At 38.9% G+C, this 18419-nt stretch overlaps 10 protein-coding genes across 10 annotated transcripts; 4 read left to right on the forward strand and 6 right to left on the reverse strand.

The window, feature by feature from the left end:
• Positions 1 to 31: 31 nt before the first annotated feature.
• HVG1 (putative GDP-mannose transporter) lies at positions 32 to 1057 on the reverse strand (the record flags this gene model as incomplete). Its single annotated transcript, XM_033909962.1, has 1 exon — positions 32 to 1057. The coding sequence occupies one exon, from the start codon at positions 1055 to 1057 to the stop codon at positions 32 to 34; it is 1026 nt and encodes a 341-aa protein (XP_033765853.1).
• A 315-nt stretch (positions 1058 to 1372) lies between these two features.
• GLN3 (nitrogen-responsive transcriptional regulator GLN3) lies at positions 1373 to 3565 on the forward strand (the record flags this gene model as incomplete). The annotated part of the gene is made up of 1 exon (XM_033909963.1): positions 1373 to 3565. The coding sequence occupies one exon, from the start codon at positions 1373 to 1375 to the stop codon at positions 3563 to 3565; it is 2193 nt and encodes a 730-aa protein (XP_033765854.1).
• A 479-nt stretch (positions 3566 to 4044) lies between these two features.
• YEN1 (crossover junction endodeoxyribonuclease) lies at positions 4045 to 6330 on the forward strand (the record flags this gene model as incomplete). Its single annotated transcript, XM_033909964.1, has 1 exon — positions 4045 to 6330. The coding sequence occupies one exon, from the start codon at positions 4045 to 4047 to the stop codon at positions 6328 to 6330; it is 2286 nt and encodes a 761-aa protein (XP_033765855.1).
• A 187-nt stretch (positions 6331 to 6517) lies between these two features.
• On the forward strand, positions 6518 to 7072 carry MXR1 (peptide-methionine-S-sulfoxide reductase; the record flags this gene model as incomplete). Its single annotated transcript, XM_033909965.1, has 1 exon — positions 6518 to 7072. One exon carries the CDS (start codon positions 6518 to 6520, stop codon positions 7070 to 7072), a length of 555 nt encoding a protein of 184 aa, XP_033765856.1.
• Positions 7073 to 7347: 275 nt separating this feature from the next.
• Positions 7348 to 8697, reverse strand: SAH1 (adenosylhomocysteinase; the record flags this gene model as incomplete). The annotated part of the gene is made up of 1 exon (XM_033909966.1): positions 7348 to 8697. One exon carries the CDS (start codon positions 8695 to 8697, stop codon positions 7348 to 7350), a length of 1350 nt encoding a protein of 449 aa, XP_033765857.1.
• Positions 8698 to 9161: 464 nt separating this feature from the next.
• ERG28 (Erg28p) lies at positions 9162 to 9608 on the reverse strand (the record flags this gene model as incomplete). The annotated part of the gene is made up of 1 exon (XM_033909967.1): positions 9162 to 9608. One exon carries the CDS (start codon positions 9606 to 9608, stop codon positions 9162 to 9164), a length of 447 nt encoding a protein of 148 aa, XP_033765858.1.
• Positions 9609 to 10048: 440 nt separating this feature from the next.
• Positions 10049 to 11366, reverse strand: MEI4 (Mei4p; the record flags this gene model as incomplete). The annotated part of the gene is made up of 2 exons (XM_033909968.1): positions 10049 to 11212; positions 11304 to 11366. The coding sequence occupies 2 exons, from the start codon at positions 11364 to 11366 to the stop codon at positions 10049 to 10051; spliced, it is 1227 nt and encodes a 408-aa protein (XP_033765859.1).
• A 261-nt stretch (positions 11367 to 11627) lies between these two features.
• ACA1 (Aca1p) lies at positions 11628 to 13106 on the reverse strand (the record flags this gene model as incomplete). Its single annotated transcript, XM_033909969.1, has 1 exon — positions 11628 to 13106. The coding sequence occupies one exon, from the start codon at positions 13104 to 13106 to the stop codon at positions 11628 to 11630; it is 1479 nt and encodes a 492-aa protein (XP_033765860.1).
• Positions 13107 to 14788: 1682 nt separating this feature from the next.
• SPO73 (Spo73p) lies at positions 14789 to 15220 on the forward strand (the record flags this gene model as incomplete). The annotated part of the gene is made up of 1 exon (XM_033909970.1): positions 14789 to 15220. The coding sequence occupies one exon, from the start codon at positions 14789 to 14791 to the stop codon at positions 15218 to 15220; it is 432 nt and encodes a 143-aa protein (XP_033765861.1).
• A 236-nt stretch (positions 15221 to 15456) lies between these two features.
• On the reverse strand, positions 15457 to 18138 carry SAP1 (putative AAA family ATPase SAP1; the record flags this gene model as incomplete). The annotated part of the gene is made up of 1 exon (XM_033909971.1): positions 15457 to 18138. The coding sequence occupies one exon, from the start codon at positions 18136 to 18138 to the stop codon at positions 15457 to 15459; it is 2682 nt and encodes an 893-aa protein (XP_033765862.1).
• Positions 18139 to 18419: the final 281 nt, after the last annotated feature.

Here is an 18419-nt window from a genome sequence, read left to right on the forward strand (position 1 = left end):
TATATTTTGCTTGACACAAATAAAGAAGGTATCATTTCTCAGAAGTGGTTAATACAACTTTCTGCTGCTGTATCTTTTTCTGTTTAGCCACTGCATACAGGAGGCCAGACAGAAATCCTAGGAAGATGGAAAAGAAAGACAAAAAGTTTTTTGGAGCGTCAAAGAACATCAATCCGACCAAAGCTATGGGCAGTTTGTTCAAAGCTCCAACCATAGAATACGTCGTGGAGGAAGTTACACGAACACACCAGCCGGAACAGTACGATATTCCCACGGACATCAGCCCGCTGATGACCATGGCTGCCAGTGAGTCAGCAGACAAGTTCACAGACAAATTATTTGCGGACCAGTCTTCCATAATGAAAGAAAAAACAAGCAGCAAAGGTAACGCCAGAACGTTGTTATAAAACATGGTGTCGTAATCTTTAAAGTTAGTTAGCCGAATTCTCTTCCGCATGATCAAAACGAACAATGCGGACGAGATACAGTTGGTAAACATCCAAAGGTACCCCGGATTCAACACAAAGATGGTCGAGTCAACAAGTTCCTGATCAAGGTCTCCCAGAGGTGATGCCTTGATTGCAATGGCCTGCTGGTCGCCCCAGGTGGCCACTACGGATGAAAGTACCATCATAATGAACGATATCAACTCCATAGAAGTGACTTTTCCACCAAAGAAAAGTACTTCGCCATAGGCGATGAGGATTATCGTCAGATTCTTAAAAATCGTGTAGATAGGCACGGCAAGGTACTGTAAGCTTTTGGATGAAGTATAGATCATCAACACGAGCAGCAAAGAAATCGGAAACCAGCTCTTCACATCAGTCCTGTTCAAAGACCGAAAATTAGCAACACCTACAGCACGTAGGATGCATAGCGTCATAGTACACACCAGCGATTGTACGAACAACATTACGAAGTTCATGTTGAAGTTGGCCAAGTTGACCACGAATTTGTTCGTCACTGTCATCAAAATCGAGGACGCGCAGTAAGATAGGATCGAAATCGGCCCGGAATTCGCCACCGATTCAGTCCATTCATGCTTATTCTTGTTCATAATTATCACACGTTCTTGTTCTCGTTACAGCTTTCCAGGCTGCACATCTTGTACTCCATCTCTACCTGGCCCTTTAAACATTCTTAGCATGCCTATATTCACAATTTCTTATTGCTGTAACCCGGAGGACAGGTTCCCGAAAGAAAGTGACATGGCAATGCTGAGAGAGAGGAAAGAGTCATCTTGCAAGACAGAGAAGATGTTTGAGAAAGATGAGCTGAGGTCAGCGCAGTAGCCCAACCCACAGAAACATAGTGTGTAAGAAAGAGAGACGAGAGAGAGCACAGGGCCCCCTTCTTCCCCACCGACAAACAAATGCAAGACGACCCCGAAAATTCGAAGCTGTACGACCTGCTGAATAGTCATCTGGACGTGCACGGTCGAAGTAGTGAAGAGCCGAGACAAACAGGTGACAGTAGGAGCCAGAGTAGCAGTAATACCGGCGAAAACGAGGATGATATAGCATTTACCGGCGGATTAAACGGCGGCACATTCGACTCAATGCTAGAGGCACTGCCCGATGATTTATATTTTACGGACTTCGTATCTCCTTTTACAGCAGCTGCCACGACCAGCGTCACCACCAAGACGGTCAAGGAAACTCTACCAGCTACCAATCATATGGAAGATGATATTGCAATGTTTGATTCACTTGCCACAACTCAGCCCATCGACATTGCCGCTTCTAACCAACAAAATGGTGAAATTGCACAACTTTGGGATTTTAACGTGGACCAATTCAACATGACGCCAAGCAACTCGAGCGGTTCTGCAACTATTAGTGCACCCAATAGCTTTACTTCTGATATACCGCAATACCATCACGGTTCGCTCGGCAATAGTGTCTCCAAATCTTCGTTGTTCCCGTACAATGCCAGCACATCCAACAGCAACATCAATCAGCCATCTAATCCTATCAACAACAACTCGAGCACTAACGCGCAGTCACACCACTCGTTCAACATCTACAAGCTACAGAACAATAACTCATCTTCATCTGCCATGAACATTGCCAATAATAATAACAGTAATAGCAATATTCAGCATCCTTTTTTGAAGAAAAATGATTCGATGGGGTTATCTTCATCCAACACAACAAACTCTGTGAGAAAAAACTCACTTATTAAGCCAATGTCGTCCACGTCGCTGGCCAATTTTAAAAGAGCTGCCTCGGTATCTTCCAGTATATCAAATATGGAACCATCGGGACAAAATAAAAAACCTCTGATACAATGTTTTAATTGTAAAACCTTTAAGACACCACTTTGGAGGAGAAGCCCAGAGGGGAACACTCTTTGCAATGCGTGCGGTCTTTTCCAAAAATTACATGGTACCATGAGGCCATTATCTTTAAAATCGGACGTTATCAAAAAGAGAATTTCGAAGAAAAGGGCCAAACAAACAGACTCGAACATTGGGCAAAATACTCCAAATGCACCTACAACCGCCTCGACGCCAGTGACTACTACAAATGCCAAACCCATACGATCGAGGAAAAAATCACTACAGCAAAACTCTTTATCTAGAGTAATACCTGAAGAAATCATCAGTGATAACATCAGTAATACCAATAATATCCTTAACGTAAATAGAGGAGGCTATAACTTCAACTCAGTTCCCTCTCCAGTCCTCATGAACAGCCAATCATATAATAACAGTAACGCAAATTTTAATGGAGCAAGCAATGCAAATTTGAATTCTAATAACTTAATGCGTCACAATTCAAATACTGTTACTCCTAACTTTAGAAGGTCCTCAAGACGAAGTAGTACTTCATCGAACACCTCGAGCTCTAGCAAATCTTCATCCAGGTCTGTTGTTCCGATATTACCAAAACCTTCTCCTAATAGTGCGAATTCACAGCAGTTCAACATGAACATGAACCTAATGAATACAACAAATAACAAAAGTGCAGGAAATAGTGTCGCATCTTCACCAAGAATTATATCGTCCGCAAACTTTAACTCAAATAGCCCTCTACAACAGAATCTATTATCAAGTTCTTTCCAACGACAAGGAATGAATATACCAAGAAGAAAGATGTCACGCAACGCATCATACTCCTCATCGTTTATGGCTGCGTCTTTACAACAACTGCATGAACAGCAACAAGTGGACGTGAATTCTAACACAAACACGAATTCCAATAGACAGAATTGGAATGCAAGCAATAGCGTTTCTGCAAACTCAAGATCGTCAAATTTTGTCACCCAAAAACCAAATTTTGATATTTTCAACACTCCTGTAGATTCGCCGAGTGTTTCAAGACCTTCTTCAAGAAAATCACATACTTCATTGTTATCGCAACAATTGCAAAACTCAGAATCGAATTCGTTTACTTCGAATCACAAATATAGCAATAGACTTTCAAGTGATTCTACTTCACCTATCAAATATGAAGCAGATGCGAGTACAGGCGGAAAAATTAGTGAGGATAATTCCACAAAGGGATCTAAAGAAAGTTCAGCAATTGCTGACGAATTGGATTGGTTAAAGTTTGGCATATGACCGCGTATTATCGTTACCATTATTCTTCTTATGTTAATAATTACTGGACGGTTGCATTGATAGATTTTTGTTACCTCTGACCACAATCCTCAGTATTGGTATTATTCGTTTTGCTATTTTCAGATCAAATTACTTGTAAAAAAAAGAAATGGTAATATATTGGCATTGAACACTGGCTGTTCTATTTGTATTACTTTTATGTAGACATATATTATTAGGAATTTGTAATATCACTCTAATTATTATTTGGTATTCTTTCTTACTCTTCCCTGTTTCTTCTATCTATGCTCACTATCTCTTTCTTTTTTTAAACGGCCCTTTTTTTATTGTCATTTTCTTTTTCTTATAAGGCCACAATTGAATGATTCAACTAACACTTCAAAGACAAATAAACAAACAATTTATATGATGTGTCCAAATTACTGACAGTTTTTGTTGTACTATACCTACTAGTAAACATCTTGATACTGCACAACAAAATGGGTGTCCCACAAATATGGGAATTTTTAAAGCCGTATCTTCAAGATTCCAGAATTCCGTTACGAAAATTTGTCATAGACTTTAATAAATCGCAAAAAAGACCTCCAAGAATCGCAATTGACGCGTATGGATGGCTGTTTGAATGTGGATTCATCCAGAATACAGATATAAGAACCAGATCCAGATCCAGATCAAGGTCAACGAGTCCTATGCGATCACCGCGGGAAACTAACATTGACAGTAGTCAAGAGTACCATGGCAACAGAGGCTATACTACTACAGGAAAGGCTGTGTTAAACTTCATATCTCGATTGAAGGAACTACTGAGCTTGAATGTGGAATTCTTACTCGTATTTGATGGAATCATGAAACCCTCCTTTAAAAGGAAATTTAACCAGGAACATAACGCTACTTGTTATAATGACGAAAAAGAGTACTATTTAAATTGGGAACAGCATGTCAAAAATCATGAAGTTTATGGCAATTGTCAAGGGTTGATAGCGCCATCCGACCCGGAATTCATTACTCTTGTACGGAAATTATTGGACTTGATGAACATTTCATATGTACTCGCATGTGGAGAGGGAGAAGCCCAGTGCGTTTGGTTGCAAGTTTCTGGAACTGTGGATTTCATTTTAAGTAACGATTCAGATACCCTCGTGTTTGGAGGGGGGAAAATTCTGAAAAACTACTCGAAGTTCTACGATGATTTTGGCCCAACTTCAATAACTTCTCACAGTCCTAGTAGACATTACGATAGTAAAGAACCTTTTGTTACTGTTATAGATCTACCCAGAATTAATCAAGTAGCACACATGAAGTTCGATCGCCTGTCTCTCTTGTTTTTCAGCGTGCTATTAGGTGCTGATTACAATCGTGGAATTAAGGGGTTAGGTAAAAGCAAATCTTTACAATTGGCTCAATGCAAGGACCCTAACTTTTCCATGGAATTTTATGACATTTTCAAAGATTTCAAGGTAGAAGACTCGAATTCAGAGAGTTTAAGAAAGTCTCGGTATAGAACATTTCAAAAAAGATTATACTCATATTGCAAGAATCATTCTGTCAAGCTATTTGGGAGAAATTATTCTGTTTTATTGAATCAAGGTTCATTTGAAGGTTGGCCATCAACTGTCGCAATTATGCACTATTTCCACCCCATTGTCCAACCGTATTTCGATGAAAAAGTTCTCAGTAATAAATACATAAATATGTCTGGAAACAGAAACTACAGAAGCTTAAATTTCAATGAATTGAAATATTTTTTACAAAGTTTGAATTTGCCTCAAATTTCTAGCTTCGATAAATGGTTCCATGATTCTATACACGAGATGTTTCTATTAAGAGAATTTCTATCATATGATGAGTCTGATAGTATAGGCAAAGGTTACATGAGGATTACTGAAGAAAAAACGGTGAGCATAGACGGTGACAAATTTCAAATTTCATGTTTTAAAGTACGGTATACGACCTTCTTGCCTAATATACCCATTTCTTCTCAATCCCCTTTGAAGCGCAATAATTCTCCTAGCAGGAGCAAGAGCCCCACACGACGTCAAATGGATATAATGGAACACCCTAATAGTTTTTGGTTACCCAAGCATTTAATACCTCAATCGCATCCATTGGTAATTCATTATTATGAAACACAGCAAATTGCACTCAGGAAAAAAGAAAAGAAAGGTAAAAAAACGATCAAGACTCGGCCATTGCAGAAGAATAACTTGGATGAGTTTTTAAGAATGCATACATCGCCAATTAAGAATATCGAAAAGGTGGGCGAATCGAGGAAACGAATCCTGGAACCTGTAAAAAAGAAGCTTTTTGTAGATGCAGACGAAGACACAAGCCTGGAAGAAATACCAGCCCCCATAATATCAACCGTCACAGATGAGCACACCGATGATGGCGATGATTCATTGATTTTTGTTGATGAGGTTACAAGTAGCCAAACAGTTTTAGATAATTCACCCGGTAAGAGACTTCGGGATCTCATGCATGGTGATGAGGTTGAAATTGAGAAGGACATAATAGAAATATCACCAATGAAAAAGTCAAGAACTAGTATAGATGAGAAAAAATCCTCAGCGTCCGAATTGAAGTCGAACTTAAGTTCCGCAGCCAATATTCATCTGCAAAGTACCGAGATGTTGCCCCCAAATTTGACCAGTTTAAGGTTAGAAAGAGAGCACTCATCTGTCCTTGACCAGCTTGTCACAGACGCCCAAGATACATTCGACCAGTTTGTAGCTTGTGACAGTGACAGCAGTAGTAACATTGAATGAGTTGATGGCCACAGCATTAAAAAGTCCGCCACCACAGTTAATCGCGCCGAAAATGAGGGAGCTGCGATGAGTAAAAAGAAGGGCATATATAAACAAGAGTAGACAGAGACACATTTTTCAAATATCATATAGGTTTAATCTGAAAGACAGTAAAACTTCAAAAACTCAATAAATAAATTTGTTGGCCATGTCATCACTTATTTCCAAAACTATTAAGTACGACCCAGCGAAGGATAAATTAATCACATTAGCATGTGGGTGCTTTTGGGGTACAGAGCACATTTATAGGAAGTACTTGAATGACCGTATAGTGGATTGTAAAGTAGGCTATGCTAATGGGGAAGAGTCTAAAAAGGATAGCCCTTCTAGTGTCTCGTATAAAAGAGTCTGTGGCGGTGATACGGAATTTGCGGAGGTTCTGCAAGTATCCTATAATCCCAAAGTGATAACTCTGAAAGAATTAACGGATTTTTTCTTTAGAATCCATGATCCCACCACATCTAATTCACAAGGACCTGATCAGGGTACGCAGTACCGTAGTGGATTGTTTGCTCATTCAGATGCGGATTTAAAAGAATTAACTAAAATAAAGGCAGAATGGCAACCAAAATGGGGTAATAAGATTGCCACAGTTATTGAGCCAATCAAGAACTTTTACGATGCTGAAGAATACCACCAGCTGTACCTGGATAAGAATCCACAGGGGTATGCATGCCCTACTCATTATTTAAGAGACATTTAGCTTCTTAACTTTAATGTATGTAACCTTATTTGTGAGGAAAAGCCAAGCGCATGAATGAAATATTTACTGTTGAAGAATTTATTATATATATAGGTATACAGGATCTATCTTTTCGATAACGTAACCCATTATCAAATGTAGCATTGTGATAGGGTCGTTAGCTGTTGTTTTTATATTTGCCATTTATTTTTGATGTTTTTTGATGATCAAACCGTTGAGTCTTTGAACATTAAAAAATAGGGAGAAAGAAGAACTGAAATGAAACCTGAATTGAATCAGTATCTGTAGTGGTCAGCTTTAAATGGACCTTCTTCTGGGATACCCAAGTATTCAGATTGGACTGCGCTCAACTTAGTCAATCTAACACCCAAGTTGCCCAAGTGGAACTTAGCAACAGCTTCGTCCAAGATCTTTGGCAAAACATGCACGCCAACTTCGAATGGGCCAGTCTTTTGGAATTCAATGTGCTTTTCTCTGAAGGACTTATCGTTAGACTTGAACAAAGCAATTTGAGCTAAGACTTGGTTGGAGAATGAACAAGACATAACAAAAGAGGAGTGACCAGTAGCACAACCTAGGTTAACCAATCTACCGTTAGCCAACAAGATGACGTGTCTACCGGAAGACAACAAGTAACGATCAACTTGTGGTTTGATGTTAATACATTCCTTAGCGTTAGCCTTTAACCAAGCGACATCGATTTCGATATCGAAATGGCCGATATTACAAACAATGGCATCTTCTGGCATGTTGATGAAATGTTCACCATTGATGATATCCCTACAACCAGTGGTGGTAACAAAAACTTGACCAACGTGGGATGCATCTTCCATAGTAACAACTTGGTAGCCTTCCATAGCAGCTTGTAGAGCGTTGATTGGGTCAATTTCGGTAACTAAGACACGAGCACCCATTCCTCTTAAGGCAGCAGCACAACCCTTACCGACATCACCGTAACCGGCAACAACAGCAACCTTACCAGCCAACATGACATCAGTGGCTCTCTTAATACCGTCAACCAAGGATTCTCTACAGCCGTACAAGTTGTCGAACTTGGACTTAGTGACAGAATCGTTAACGTTGATGGCAGGAACCTTTAACTTACCTTCTTTGACCATTCTGTATAAGTGGTGAACACCAGTGGTTGTTTCTTCGGAAAGACCGAAACAGTCTTCCAACATTTCTGGGTGCTTTTCATGAACTAAAGTGGTCAAATCACCACCATCATCCAAGATCAAGTTCAATTTCTTGTTGTCCTTGAAAGCGAACAATTGTTGTTCAATACACCACAAATATTCTTCCTCAGTTTCACCCTTCCAGGCAAAAACTGGGACACCGGAAGCGGCAATAGCAGCAGCGGCATGGTCTTGAGTCGAGTAGATGTTACAAGAAGACCAGGTAACTTCAGCACCCAAAGCGACCAAAGTTTCAATCAAAACAGCAGTTTGGATGGTCATATGCAAACAACCGGCAACACGGGCACCTTTCAAAGGTTGGACGTCACCGTAGGCCTTTCTGATGGCCATCAAACCAGGCATTTCATGTTCAGCCAATTCGATTTCCTTTCTACCGAAGGCAGCTAGAGAGATATCGGCGATTTTGTAGTTTTGAGCTGGAGCAGACATTAGGAATTGTTCTTTTTGTCAGTTGAGTTACTCTAAAGATAAAAGGATTTTCAGAAAGGAAGGGAAATAAATGAAGATTCGGAACTATGTAGGTAATAAACCACGTTACTAAATAAGAGATTGGAAAATCTAAAATACGGCTTCGAGGTCGTTTAATTTTCTTTTTCCTCTGAAAATTTTCTTTCTTTTTCGGCCTTAGCCTGTGAAAATTTCGGCCGGAAAAAAAAATGAACCAACGAGATCACGTGCGCAGAGATATCTGTAATAGAGAAGAATGGTAAGGACGTTGGTAATAATGAAGTGAAGGCCAATTGACAGATTTTTTGAGGAGCAATCATGAATGATAAACAGTTGCTGTTAAATAACATACGAAACGTTTGAATAAAGGTCGCTATAGGCATTATAAATAAATCAACTCTATATAATTTTTTTTTACAGGATATGCTTGCCCTTATCCATCAGAATTACCAAGCAACACCGGTGTAGTATTCTCTTTGATTGTACATCCAAACCAAAGAGGTGGTTGAAACAACCAATGGACCCATGAACCCCTTTCCTAACTTACAAGTTCTGAAGATCAATAATTCGGAGCCAAAGTGGAAAAGGGCAACCATATAAGACATGAAGACTAATTCAAAAATGTGTGGTTCATTCAAGTACATAGCCCCATAGAATCTGATGACACAGGAAATAAAGGTCCAAGTACCGAATGTTCTTGCACTCAAATGGGTTGTTTCGGTTGGCTTTCTTTCGTAGACTTTACGTGTTAATTCCAAACCAGAAACATAAGTCTGGATGGAATTGAAGACGGATACAATGGAAATGAAAAGTAACCATTTTGGTAAGTAACCCTTTGGCATTGTTGCCAAGGTAGTCTTGGTTGTAGTTATTACGTCTTGGATGCTGAACATTATCTGATAAGTTAGTGTACTCGATGTCTTTGATACTATAGTTTAGCTAGTGTCAAGAATATAAAAACTCTGAAATTAGTCAATATGCTTAGGTCAAAAATAGCAACAATAGTAAAGTAAAGCAACAGGCTTGTTTAGCTTAGTTTTATATACGGGGGTAGAGAATACAATGGATCGTACCTTTTTTTTATTTCCTGTTCGTTCCGTCTCAGAACGAAAAAATAAAAAAATAGAAGTTTCCTATCGGTAATACCGTAAAGTTTAATTCAGTTCGTATAAGATTAGGTTAATCATGGACAAGTCCGGAAAAAGCATTTTAATGCAGTTCTGTTGGGGAAGACGTTGTATTCACTGTACTTTTCGACTGAAGTCGCCGTCCCCAAACAGAATGAATTTTTGTATATTTGCGTTTTATAATGCGCCTCTTATTGAAAACGTAATCAAATATTTTCTGTCTTATTGAACCATCTTGACAATCGAAAGCGTGCTATCAAATTTCTTTCGGCCGTCATTAATAATGCCGCTTGTATATATGTCCTTTTCTTTTGTAGAGATATTTCATGTGCGGGAAATTTTTCCAGGAAGGCAGTTAAATGTTTCCATTCAATGCTTTCCAATGCTTCCAGCAATGATAGAATAACTACCTTGACTATTTTCAATAGTCCCTTTAACTCTTTTTCGGGTATGCTACTTATTACACTGTAAAAGTTCTTTAAGTAGGATTTCTTCAAACCCATCTCTCTCTCAAGAAATATTCGACAGTATGCTTTTTTCTGGTTGATACATATCAGTTTATGCTTCGATAAAAATCTGATAAGTACATGTATTAGGCTTTCGACGATGGCTAGTATGTGATCAATTAATCTCAAAACAGATATGTATTCTGATATTTGTGGCTCAAGTGTTTGGTTTGTCTTGATTTTGGTCAGTTGAATGTTAATAATAGAGTAAATTGTGGTAAAATGCAATGAACACAACAGCTTGTAGTCGACCTTATCGCTCAAATGGTTGCCATCTTCCTGGTCGTAAAATTTTTGAAGCCATTTGGGATCGTTTTGGTTCTTCTTTAATAAAATTCTATTGAATAGAAATTTGGCAATGAAATTGAAAACATGAACGTCAACCAGCGTCCTCTTAAAAGAAGAATCAGAATCCAAGCGATGTGAATAGTGCGAAACGAACAGGACTTGAAATGTTTGAAATACTTGTGAAATTCCTTTGAGATCAATTCCTTTTGTCTTTAAACTCAAGATTTTTAATAGAATTTTATATCTCGGTAAAAACCAGTTATTTATATCTGCAGTTGATATGTCTTGACTGAATGATTGCAGCTCTTTTAAATCGATTGCGTCTTCGAAAGTTTTGCACTTATTCTGACAAATGAAATTGTAGATAGGTTCCAGATGAGCAAACAATGATTTATTGTTCAAAAATCCATTTTGGAAAGGCGCAACCCATTTGTATATTTGTTTTGAGTTTTCTCGTGGATTTATCTTCAGATTTTTCTCATTCCTGAGAGTACTTACATTTTCAACGTCCCCTCTCTTTCTTGAAAGAGTCTTCTTCCATAACGTAGGATTTCTGAATTGAATCAAAGCAAAACACTGTCATGTTATGAGAGTTGGAGGGGAGCACACCTCTCACTTGCAGTTAGTAAAGAAGAAAATAGATCAACGATATGATAATTTTACGTACGATTATCCAATTAACTTCTGATGTTTCCTTCTGATCCATATGTTCCAATTTGCCTCTACTCATGGTCTTATACTGCTAAGAAATATTTTTGGTGAAACCCTATTATGGCTGCAAGGTGTTTGTTATATTTGTTGTTACAATATATCGGAAATAATTAGCCGCCCAGCGATATGTATGACGCGGATAGAAAATGAAAAGACGCATGTACATAGTAAAATAAATCATTTGAACGTAAATAATTTTACAGAGGGAAACGTTAAAGAAGAAAAGTTAAACTAATGTAATGAAAATGGGGGATTCACAAAAGAAATATGTGGGAAAGTTCTACTCATCATATAGAGTGGAGCCACTTATCATTTCTTCAATCATTTTCAAAAATACATTAATATCGCGATCTTTGTTTCCAGACTTTTGATGGCTATTATTTCCATTATTAACTGTGCATTCTTGCAGGTGTAACCTCGAAATTTTTTTCATTTTTTGAACCAGTTTTTCGTAATTCTCGATTTTTTTCTTCATCATCGTGTTCTCTTTGCTTATTTGATCGAATTCCTTTTGAAGTTGTAATTGTGACATCTTCTTCCTTTGTCGACATTTCGAAGCGGCAATTCTGTTTCGTTCTAGTAGTCTTGCGCGTTTCCAAGCTTTAGCACCATCTTCGAAACCAGTAGCATTGTTCTCCATTCTTTGGGGTCTTGGTTCATGTTTGATTTGAAAGGCTGCTGAAGTATGCATAGTAGAGGAGGGCCCGCTGTTTACGACTGCCCCACTGTTGGTGTTGCTACTTAGCGCAGAGATGGTTTCCTCATATTGTGGTTTTGATTCGATATGTATTGAGTTGACATCAGGAGACTTCAATTTGTATGGGAGACCGGTTGCATTAGTCATATCGGCATTTTGGTGGGACGTATTAGCAGTATTGCTATTAGCGCCATGGGAAATGGAAGAATGGATAGATTCATTTTCGTTACTATGATCACAAATGTTTTGACATGAGGAAGAAGAGGAAACAGAAGAGTTAGAAGCTGGGGTACATGGATTCACACTCAATTGGGCGTTTTTCCACACCTTGTTTTGCATTTGAGCTTGTAATCGGAGCTGCATGTTGATATAAGTTTGATCGATTCCGGAATTGTTTAGCGGGATAGAAGCCGTGGAAGAGGGGATGTCAGCAGTCGCCGCTACCGCGGGTACACTAAGCTTGAGATTGCTATCAAACGGTGTCATTGCAGGGCAGAATTCCTCGCTCCCTGTCTGAGGCGCTGCTTCGGGTATGACAGTAGCTTGTTCGTGTTGCTGTGGTATGTTTTGCTGCGGTATGTTTTGCAATTCGTTCGAACTAAAGCTTGGATATGTGGCTGTGTTTAAATTTGCCACCTGTTGAGGGCCGGAATTTTGTTGGGTCTTGAATGATAGAAACGGAGGCTGACAACTGTGAAGGTTTTCAATCGTTTCTAAGTCTTCTCCTAATTGACTAATCTGACCGTTGGAGATGGATATGCGTCTTTTGTACACGGGCTGATCAAACGCTGGTAAAGAACTTTGGAAAATAGGAGGGTTGGTGATGGGAAGACGAGTGATGTCAATACCGTAAGGTTGAAACATTGGACCCAGATTCTCTTGCACGCTACGGTCATGCAAACTGTTCTGGTGAAGAAAATTGTAGGCAGCATCTGCAGGACCCAATGGTTGTTTGTATATAAGCTCCTTGTTTGAAGATAGAAAATCTGTATATAAGAGTGGGTTCTGCCTTCCATCTAGGGGAGGATCTGGACTTGCGACAAAACTATGCTTATAGTCCATACTTTATTCGTTTCCGTAGTCGTTACCTGGTGTTGTGCCAGTACTATTATTATTAATATAACTCGATATAATTAGCTGCCTTGAAAAAAAAAAATTAGATAAGAATACAGTTGCTGTACTTTTAGTCGGTAAGCACTCAGATTGAGAGATGTAGATTTACTATGCTTTAATAATAACCAGTTAGAGCAGATTTTGACAATTAACTAACATAAAAAAAACTGATAAATTATGTAACATAACCTTCTGTACCACTAAGGTAAATCGTTGAAGGACGTTTGCATCCAAAAACAAAAGAAAATGGTGCAGTTAATATCCTTCAAATGAAAAACCTATTATATATCACTAACAAAAAAAAAACCAAAAAAGAAGGAAGAAAAAGAAAAAATAAAATTAGGAGAATTTTAGAATTAAGGTCCAGAGAGCAATACTTGGCACATTATTTAACTCCTCGCGCAGAATTTGACTGTACCATTATTTTATTTGATAACACAAAAAGCTGCGCTTTGATGGCCCAAAGGAGATATAATCGCGCCACCGCCATTTGTGTGCTGCAAACAAATAGTGGCTGCGAAGCGAGCATTGAAAAACTAAACTTTGCCTTGTTCCGCTTACTTCATGCGGAGGTACAGCTTCGATGTTCCAAGGTTGAACACCATCTTGCTTCACTTTTAGTAGTAAGCATTTTGCCTGTACGCCATTGTATGAATCTCATGCCACTCCTTTTTTAACTCCGAGATACAACATTCCGTGGGGAAAAGTACCGTAGTATTGTAATTTTTGTGAGCGTCGTTACGGTAATCGCCCCTCCACTCTCGAACGTTACACAACCTTTCTGTGGAGGGCGGTGCGAAAAAAACGTGCCTATTTAGTCTACGATTCCTGAAGGATTTATGTATTGGCACCGGCTAGCTTACGGTGTGCTCAAGTTACCAAGAGCAGCTTTTTTACTTCAGTCGCCGCATAGTCACGTTGATTGAACTAGAATACCTAAAACAACGATAATGAATTAATTTACTTGGTTTGCAAAGTAACCGGATTGTTGTGTGCTTGGGTGCATCGCACAATGGCAACACTAATTTTCGCTCGTTCCTGCGCTTTGAACGAAAAGCAGCCAAAGGAGACATTTGCCTTTGCGAGCGCTGATTTGCTCCTCAGTTTGATAGTGGCGTTTGATTGTCATCTTAGCACTAATACCAACGATAACAAGGTATCTTGAATACGACTTTTGGGTTAGGTGTTCCCACCAATTAGACAATTAGAGGGACCGCGAGTTGTAAAATAAGGGAAAAAAAGAACTCTCTATCTAGCTTGCATCGCAAATCAAACAAGAAAACATATATGCGCACAAATGTTGTTTTCTACGTACAGGAAGAGGCTGAGCGAACCAAAGGAAGAGTAATTTGCACCTTGGTATTTTGTACTTACTGATTTCGCAACCTTATTTTATGCCTTCACATATATTATCACGCAACATTTTCATCTCCTGCAGTGTCTCATAGAAAATCTGGCTTGCATGCATTATTTTTTTGTGAAAGTTTATCTCCGCTCAAACAAGGCGATTGAATCTTGTCTACGTAATTGGGCTTTGTGGGTGAAAAGACTACTGTTTTATTGCATATTAAAAACTTGGCAATCATAACAAGCTTTTTTCGCCGTGAATAGACAGTTACACGTAGAGATATATGGGCAAAAACCATTTCTTGAAGGATTTATCTGCCTTACCTGAGGACGTACTCATAGAAAACGAGAGGGGCATAACATTACTTGGTTACCCACTATTTTCTCCCAAGATTTTACTGTCCCCCTTTGACCCACCACAATTTCAAAGATTGAACACTGAAAATGGTTCGTTAATTCCTCTGTCGAAGAACACTATATCCAACTTCATAGAACTGTATCCTATTGATCTAAGTACCGAACGCACTGCAGGCAGTGGTAATTCACAGATGACGAAGTGGTTCGTACTGATGGATTACAAAGAAAAGTATGATATCGATGATCAAGGTTGGTGTTACAGCTGGAATTTCAACAACTCGAGGTGGAAGTCAAAAAACGGCCTGGTAAGAAGAAGAGTCTGGGTAAGACTACCTACAGCCAGCCATGCGTTAGATTAATAATAGTTTCCTTATTATAAAATTGTTCAATAAAATAAATAGTCGGAAAAAAAAAAAAGAATAAAAAAAAAACCTATCATTGTACAAAATGTTTCCTATCGATTCGCTCGTGTGCACCACTTTCAGTCTGTCCAGTTGGGCTAGAATATTATTTATTATTATAATTATTATTATTATTATTATTATTATTATTATTATTATTATTGTTATTGTTATTATTATTATTGTTATTATTATCATGAACCAGACGATCCAAATTGTGAAGCCCATTTTTCGTACTTCACTAATCCGTCCTGAGATACAGAGGGCTTGATATACTCTAAACTGTTCTTAAAATCCACAAGACCTATGGGTCTTATCATCTCCCTCTCCGTTTCCAATAACTTATCACCGAGATCACGTAATGGACCCATGGCAGCATCCTTCGCTAAAGACGTTATATCACTTCCTGAAAATCCCTCAGTAATCTTTACCAGTTCATCAAAATCTGAATCGGTTAATGTGTGCTTTTGATAGGACAAAAGTTTCTTGAATTGAACGTACCTAGTCTGATCCTCCGGTAATGGAATATATTGTCTTCTTACAAATCTTCTTCTGGCAGCCTCATCAATTGACCACGGTAAGTTTGTCGCAGCAAGTACCAGGACCCTTGTATCATCTTCATCGCCGTCAGTATTGGAGTCATCAGTGTCGTTTTTGTTTGAACCAGCCGCTGCACTGGATAAAGATGACCACTGAACAAGAAACTCATTTTTGATTCTTCGGCTTGATTCATTTTCATTTTCGTTGTTCCTACTGCCCATGATAGAGTCAATTTCATCAACAAAAATAATAGATGGTGAAAGTTTCTTGGCGATCGCAAAAAGTGCCCTCACTAGTTTTTCACTCTCACCCAAGTACTTGGATGTCAAACTGGAAGCACTAATAGAGAAAAAGGTGGAGTGCGACTCTGTGGCCACAGCTCTTGCTAACATTGTTTTACCTGTACCTGGTGGGCCAAATAAAAGCATCCCTCTGACCGGTTCACGTAACCCCCTAAATAAGTCCGGTCTCAAAAATGGATATACAACCGCTTCTTTTAAAGAGTATTTGGCACTTTCTAAACCAGCAATATCATCCCAATGAACTTCATCTCCGTGTACCACAATTTCGGCAAAAATTTGCTTTGCAGCTTGCTTATCTACACCCTGTAAACTATCGATAATTTCATCTTCTAGAATCTCTCTGAGAACCTTCTTATCTATTTCAGGCTCCTCTTTTTCCTCATCCAAGGAAGTTGCGTTTTCAGTGGCATATTCTGTTCCGACTTCTGCAATTTTGGGCGGATCGGTTCTTTTTTGTGCTGGTGTTTTTCGATTCGTTTTACTCATGGACGTGGTTTGATTTTTCGATGGCTTCTTATTTAGAGGTGCACCATGCGGATATGTTTTTGAATTACTAACAGATCTGGAAGGATGGCTACTCGTTTTCTTCGAACTAGAAGTTGAAGTTTTTGCCGTTTTGGATTTCAAAATGGGATGGGCCTTCATCATGGTGTTTAATGCTGGACCACTCGCAACCTTTTTGCCGTTCAAAACTTTCTTAGCGGCCATTGCAGCCGTTTTGGGTTTTTGAAGTGCGGAATTCGGAGTTGTCAAAGAAGAAGTGGGAGATGATGCAGTGGATTTAATGATCGGCTTTGTATTACTTTTGGATTTTGTAACAAAAGTTGGGGTTGATTTAGTAATAAGAGTGGGCGTTGACTTGGTTCCTTTCAGGTAAGGTACGTGATTATTCTTCAGTAATTTCGATATTTGAGGATGTCGCATCTTTGATGGGTCCATGGTAGTAGGGGTTTCTGAACTATGCGACTTTACAGCACCAGTGCTAGACGCTCTATCAACACTTGATAGAGGAGGAGGAGGTAATGAAGGAAGAGCAGGCGCGGTATTGGGCAAGGACCGTATGGATGAGCCAGGGACATTTTCTAAAGAACTTGTACTCTTATTACTGGATGTAGAAGAAGTAACAGACATATCAGACATTTGCTGTTGAATTCCTTCCAACATTTTTATACGACGTTGTTCTTCTCCTTCTTCTTCTTCGACTTCGGAGAAATTATCATAATAATCAGAAACATCAAACTCGAAATCTTCACTTTCTTCTCCGCCAAATACGCTGTGCTCTTTCAAAATTCCGTCATCGTGATCATCCTCGTCGTTGGTCAAATCTATCAATATTGGCTCTGATACATATTTATCTGAGTACATTTCAGTCTCCTTCTTGAGCGGGCGATCGTTGTGCTCGGCAGATTTCTTGTGCTGTCTGCTTGTAATGTTAGATAAAGGCTTGGAAGGCACAAAATTTACTTTAATACTCTCCATGTTTTCTGCACGTTTCAATGATGTACTACTATTATGTGGCGGTAGGGAGGAATTGGAGTATGCGTTTTTATAGCCGCATGCATTTCTATTTCTTAATGTTTTCATCATTCTTCCGGGAACCATTTGGAATGCGGGAGGCGGTTCTGTGGCTCTTGTGAAAGATGAGCTATGATTGTTGTATGTTTTAGATGACGGCACATGACTCCTGGGGACAGGCTCTTCTTGGACCAGTTTTTGAACTCTTTCTAGATGCATAACACTCTTGTGGTATAGTTCCCGAATACCGTTCTGTAAACTAACTTCGTCTTTCGTGTATGATTGAGTATTTGGATAGTTATGCTCTATCAACGTCTGTTTGAACAGTACATCGGTGGTAAGCGCTTTCCATCCTTGTAACGCATCTTTATATCGTTTTTTCTCTTCTAGATTCAAGTAATATATTGTTTCATTGGCAATTCTGCTGTAAAGTTCTGTAAAGTCAGTTAATGGTTGTTGGGGCCTTCTGCGTATCTTGGTCAATCTTGTTAAAATATGATGACCTCTTTGTGACTCCATAGTGTCACAGTGCGATATAGTCTATCCTGATAAAACCGGATGAGTGAAAGGGACAGAAAAATTGCGGTTTTCAGCTGTAATAAACGTAAAAAAGATTATATCAAAAAAGGGACTTCAACCTTAATTATTACCAATATTTTTTGCTAGGGAAGTATATCGGACACGTATCGCAGTTCTTGAGGAGGCGGTTGCTATTGCTTCAGCCTCTTATGACAGTGAATCAAGAATTTTATTGTTCTTGATTTTCAATTTTCTCCGCGAATCTCGGCTAAAGATGCTTG

The sequence above is a fragment of the Saccharomyces paradoxus genome, chromosome V (assembly GCF_002079055.1).
Source record: "Saccharomyces paradoxus chromosome V, complete sequence".
NCBI lineage: Eukaryota > Fungi > Ascomycota > Saccharomycetes > Saccharomycetales > Saccharomycetaceae > Saccharomyces > Saccharomyces paradoxus.